This window comes from Colletotrichum jinshuiense, chromosome 3, assembly GCF_051148585.1.
Source record: "Colletotrichum jinshuiense chromosome 3, complete sequence".
Taxonomy (NCBI): domain Eukaryota; kingdom Fungi; phylum Ascomycota; class Sordariomycetes; order Glomerellales; family Glomerellaceae; genus Colletotrichum; species Colletotrichum jinshuiense.
Window position 1 is genome coordinate 4,594,382 of NC_139310.1, and position 5,701 is coordinate 4,600,082.

A 5,701-nucleotide genomic window follows, 5' to 3' on the forward strand; every position below is an offset into this window, starting at 1 on the left:
AGAGAGTCATTCGGCAGTTCTCGAGTATGCGTTATACACTCCCTCAAAGAGCATGAAACGGCGATAGCAAAAGCCATTGATCTAATACTGACATTTTTTTGGCTAGAGACTCGCATAGCATGTTGATGGCTCAAAAGTCTCTTACTTGGGGGTTAACATACGGTGTGGTTACCGGGTGATGTCGCAACGATGGCTGAGAGGGCTGAGATATCAAACCGAACATGGGCCCAACTAGAGCGGCGTAGCCAAAAGGACGAGTGAGTGATACGCGGATATCTTACTCAAGCAACATGCGAATTCATTCTCTATGCCATGTTGGAACCAGTATTACTGAGTGCGAAGCCTAGCCGACACGATCCCGGAATAATGAAGTAGAAAGGGAGCACCCATTGTCGCCATCAGAACCTGGCGAAAAGCTCCACGACAAAGATCGATGAGTATTACAATGACAGCCTCCAACACCTGCTCGAAGGCCTTGCTCACTCACGGCTTATGTAGGGGCTAGGAGTTGCTCGTATACAGTTTGAGTCTACTCAAACCCGCCTCTCGTCGAGCAGAATATCCAAACGCTTCAAAGGCAAAGGCCTCAGCGGAGCTTTCGCTAAAATGTACAAACGCCAGGAGATGCGCAGAAGAATTTGTAGGATGTCCGAGTATTGGCAGCGAGGAGACCACGACTGCCATTCCTGCCCTAGACGCCGTGATCATCAAAGGCGACAACAGAGGAAGCGTCAATATACCTCATCCAGCTCCCGGAACCGCACCCGACCCTCCATCTTGCCGCTTTCCGGATGACTTTACCCGGCCTAAAGGGTGCGGTTCGCCACGGGGGACCACCAAGATGGAGCGCGGCGCCCTCCTGCTGCCTCCTCAGAAGATCGATCCAGCATCCGGAACCTCCGGCCCCTCAGTTCTCGGATTTTGACACACATCGTCAGGCACTTGCTCCCCTGCGACCCCGTGGCACGCACACAGCACACACGACGACCTGCGAGACGGCAGACTCCCGATCCGTCTCACCGACGCGCCTCCTCACGCCCTTCCCATCGACGTCGGCGAGCTGTATCGGGCAGGCCACCTATCCCGGTATTTCCATGTCAAGCGCACCTCACGTAGACATCCCATCAAGGTAAACGTCGCCAGGCCGAGTGAGTAAGTCGGCCAGCCAGATTTTAGTCTGGGGTAACGAGCCCCATCCGTCAAGGGAATTCGGATGGACACTGTCTTGGCGAGCTCCGGTCTGCATGAATTCCAAGCACGAAGCCATCGCCACGCTATCCCGGCGTCCAGATTTGGCATGAAGAACACCCGCCTCCCCTCCACATGCGGCCATCAGACCTCATGCTAGGAAATTCCCATCCTCGGGGGCTTCCAAGATATGAGTCGAGAAGCTAGGCAGCATTAAGGATGACAAACCCCCTGTCATCATCCACATCGCGACGCTGCCTAGCATGGCTGGCAGAAATGCCCCTAAGCACCAACACCGCCGCCGCCCCCAAAATGCCTCGCAACCCAGGCTTCTGGGCTCATCGTGACCGTGCCAGCCACTTCACCACCGCCCTGATGACGACAAATATGGCATCTTGTTTCCTCCCCTGTTGTAGAGCATCCGCCGTGAACACCCTCGTATAAGGCCCCATATACCAACACACTCACCACCACTCGGCGACGACCCTCCGAATGCGTGCGGGAGGCACTAACCTCCATTAGCTGGATCTTCTTGCCGGCATATCCTCAAAGATTGATCATAATGAATCATCCCTCCTGCTTCAAACGGCGCCAGGCATCGTTTCAGCGGCGTGAACCAAAAAAAAAAATTTGAAGGGAAAAAAACACCCCTCTCCGTAGTCCTCATACGCAATCCCTCCCATTCCTCCAGCTGTATGCACTTCGGCATGAGGTACCTCCAGTCAACAGACTGTGAAATCCTTGTCTGTCATACGCCGGGACGCCGTGCCCGTGCGTCAGCCAGTTAGCGCAATGGCCGTCCAGTCCATACGGCAACCCGCCATGGGCGACTTTTTTTTCATGTCTGTCTGCCCGACTTTCCCTTCCAGGAAACATCCCGGCTTCTAGGGGAACCCACCCGCGAGCGAGGGTAGGTGTGGGTGGTGGCGGTATGACTCACATCGAACGCGCCATTATCGCCGACGAACCATCGGCGTTGGCCCTGACCACCAACTCACGTCTCACTCACACTCACCTCGCTTGGTTTGATCAGTCGGTTGGCTAAGAGTGGGCGATTGTCTCGGTACACCCTGGGTATACGTCGTCGTACTGCCCACTCTATACCCAAGCTATCAGGCGTCAATAGTCCGAGACGTTGGCCGTTGCCAGTTCCATCTCGGGAACCCCTGGTCAAGCCAAAAACTGGTAACATCGCAGCGCCAACGCAGCGCACGTATCGGAGGCTTTCCTTAAGCATAGTAAGCACATGGTAGGTAATAATGTACCTCCTGTTGTCACGTAGCAAATTCAACGGGGCTGTTTCCAGCGCGTAGGCACACAGATGAAACATGTGATTTCCATATCTGGGTTTGATTGATAGGCCAGACAAAGCAACAACTTGTTTGTTTGCCAAAAAGCTAGCTATGAATCTCTCGAATATAGCTTCATCGCTTTGTTTGAAGTTGTAGTAACACATGCCGTGTCGTCAGTTTCGATCCGCGTCTCTCCCTCTCCCGTAGAGATTTGTCGATAACTGTGGTGGCAATGATTGGTTCCCGCGACAGCGACCGCGCATACAGCGAATGGGTGTGCCTCGTTTGACTCGATTTGGTCGCCCCTTTCGGATCTTCCGTCGAGCGTCCAACCACACATTGCCAAACTCAGGTCGCGGGCGGTTCGACTCGAAAGACCCATCGCCTCCATTCCAAGACGCAAATTGCCCGAGAACTTGACATTGCTCAGTTCCCAGACCAGTGAGCGCAAAATTCAACGCAAAATCAACTCTCTTCTTCAGGTGATCGTACAAACACAAGCGCGGCAAATAGCCGCAATAGATCCTCTTCGCCGTCCACCTTCCAAATGCCCTGGTCCGTTGATGCATGCAAGATTACCACGCTTTTCGTGCCGTTCCTTGACGCCATCTAAGCTGTTCTAAAGACTTGATGAACCGCCGAGATGGTATCAAAGCTCTTTCCGTTCCCCGCCCGCCCCGTATTGGTTTCGTTTTAACAAAGGAAATAGAGGGTATTGCACAAGGTCATGTATTGATTGACGTTCGACCGATTGTATTTTTGAGGCATGCATGGTGGTGCTCAGTTGAGGATTCCCTCCCACATGCCGGGTCCGCGGTATCCACCGATGGAATGAAGAACCGACGCTTCATAAGCCGGTGTTGCTTCGTTTGCGCAGCATACGCGTTTGCGAGGGGATCCTCGCTCATTCAAAAGCGCCTGGCCAGCCCTCGGGCGAACCAGAGACTGAGACCAGGGCTTAGTAGTTTGAGGATAGCTTCCAGACAACATGCCCCGGACGTTCTCCTGAAGGGAATTGTCGACGATCGAGATGCCGCGGGCCCTCTTCCGGGACGAAGTGGCGGTGGGAGTGGCATCGTCACTGCGGTAGTTCTGTAGTTCCTGAAGTGCTCGGGCAGCGTCGTTCGCTGGGTCGTGAGCCATCTCATCCAGTTCACGCTCTCTCTGGGCCAGGGGGGTATCCAACGACATGTCACCAAGTCTTCCAACCGGGCCGGTGTAAGACTCAGGTGATGACGTGAGGCAATTCTCTTCGTAGTCTTCAGGGACCGAGGTGATCGCCGGTCTCAGGCTCGACCTCTCACTGCATAGCTTCGCGGACCGGAATCGCGCCTGGACGCCCAAGTTGGGGGCCGGCGCGCTAGCCAGTGAGGAAGCAGATGAGATTGAGGAAGAGCGCGAGGTGCGCGACGAGTCAGAAACCATCGATTCGGGAGAAGACGCAGTTGAGATTGAAGTGGCGAGAGATGATCGGCGAACGGGGAAATAGCCCTGCGGCGACGAGGTGTTCGGGATAGGCCAGCGATCCAAACACTGGGTGGCACTGACACAAGAGGCCTGGGCCATAGCCAGGCCCATGGCGCCAGCCTTGCCAGTGAAGTGGGACGTAGCACTCACAGCAGGAGTACTGTATCCGCTCGACTGGGGCGTGAGACGGGGGGTGGGGAGCAGACCGAGGGCGGGAGCCAACCGACCGGGAGTATATACAGTGGCAGGAATGGGCTCCATGGTAGTAGGTGTATTGTATGATCGCGGGGTAGGGGTAAGCTCAGCCGAGTCGTAACCCAGTCCGCAAGTGCCGCTCATTGCCAGGGCGTCATTGGTCGCCGACAGCATAGTACGCTGGCGAGACAAGACGCGAGGGCTGGGGTTGACCTGCGCCGTGGGAATCAAACCTTCGATGTTATCAAGCTCAGGGTTCAGCTTAAGAATGACCATCTTCCAGTTTGAACTTTGCTGCGCATACCATTGGGTCGAGGTTCCTGGGGCGGGAGGAGAAGGAGGCGTGTACTTCAAAACGATTTCCGTCCATCGCTGGAAGACTTCATCGGTGATGTGCAGCTTCCAGTCGACCGCAAGCAGAAAGGCAATCTCGTTCTGGTTGATTTCAGCCGTGTTGAGCCCAGAAATCTTACTCCAGGCTCGCGCGGAGTAGTTTCGGTCTTGGAGATACTTGGACGCAAGAATAAGCGCAGCGAGGAACATGCGACGGCCGCACTGAAGCGCGCGACACTCATGCTTATCGTCCGGCTGTTCCATGGTGAAGTCGTGCTTGGGGACGTGAGGCTTGATGAGAATCAAATAGTACAGCGCGACCTGGAGGGTGGAGTAGCTGGTGCGCGAGCGCCGCAGGGTCTCCTGAATGAAGGTGCGCAGCGGCAACACCGCCTTGTTGCCAAGCTCATTGCGGCAGACGACGGAAGACAGGGGCCAAATGGCCTCGACAATCTGGGTCGACGAATCTATATGAAATACCGGGTTAGGAAACATCTCGATCGCACTTCCGTTTCGTGCTGCTGCTTACCAACGAGGTTGTCGACGAAGTTGACCTTGCGTTCGCACTGTCGAACAAGAGTCGGGGGGGGTCCGGTGCGAGTGGCACTTGCACCGGTCCGTCTCGGGTTTTGTCGCAGCTCCTGGGGAACGGCAACGGGGGCTTGCCGAACAGGCTGTTTGGCCCAGGGGCTCGTAAACCTGACTGCGGCGTCGCACACAGCAGAGGGTCGCGACAGGCAATACGAGTCGGCGGAGTCGGAGTCGGAGGTGTTGGTGGGGGAGGTTGAGGTAGAGGATTGGGAGGAGATAGCGGACCAAGCCGAACCAGACGAGGTCAGGGATTCAAGCGAGGAGCTGTAGGTATCGTTTCGGTAGGTGCCGATGAAAGCCGACGAATCATCTTCGACGTACTTCATCTTGGGTAGAAGGTGGGGGTGGGTATTGGCGCTGGAAATTCGAAGTAGGGGGGTGATTGCACCTCCAGTCGCCGTCAAGTTAAGTCAACCGGGTAAACCGTTGGGGGTTCGTATGAGCAGATCGTGATACCGTATCGAGAACGCGAACCTCACAGCAGCATCTAATTACTGCAGCAAAGTTCTTTCAAAGTCGTAGATAGGGAAGGCGGCTTCTAGACGTGGGAGTCCAAAGCCAACTTTACACGAAGGATCAAACCGGAAGACGAAACAAGACGGGCGACTGGAGTAGATTTTGTAATTCGAAGAGGC

The 5,701-nt window shown here is 55.2% G+C and overlaps 1 protein-coding gene across 1 annotated transcript; it reads right to left on the reverse strand.

The window, feature by feature from the left end:
- Positions 1–3,260: 3,260 nt before the first annotated feature.
- Positions 3,261–5,392, reverse strand: EsH8_III_001208 (cyclin family protein; the record flags this gene model as incomplete). Its single annotated transcript, XM_083262933.1, has 2 exons — positions 3,261–4,942; positions 5,005–5,392. The coding sequence occupies 2 exons, from the start codon at positions 5,390–5,392 to the stop codon at positions 3,261–3,263; spliced, it is 2,070 nt and encodes a 689-aa protein (XP_083123420.1).
- Positions 5,393–5,701: the final 309 nt, after the last annotated feature.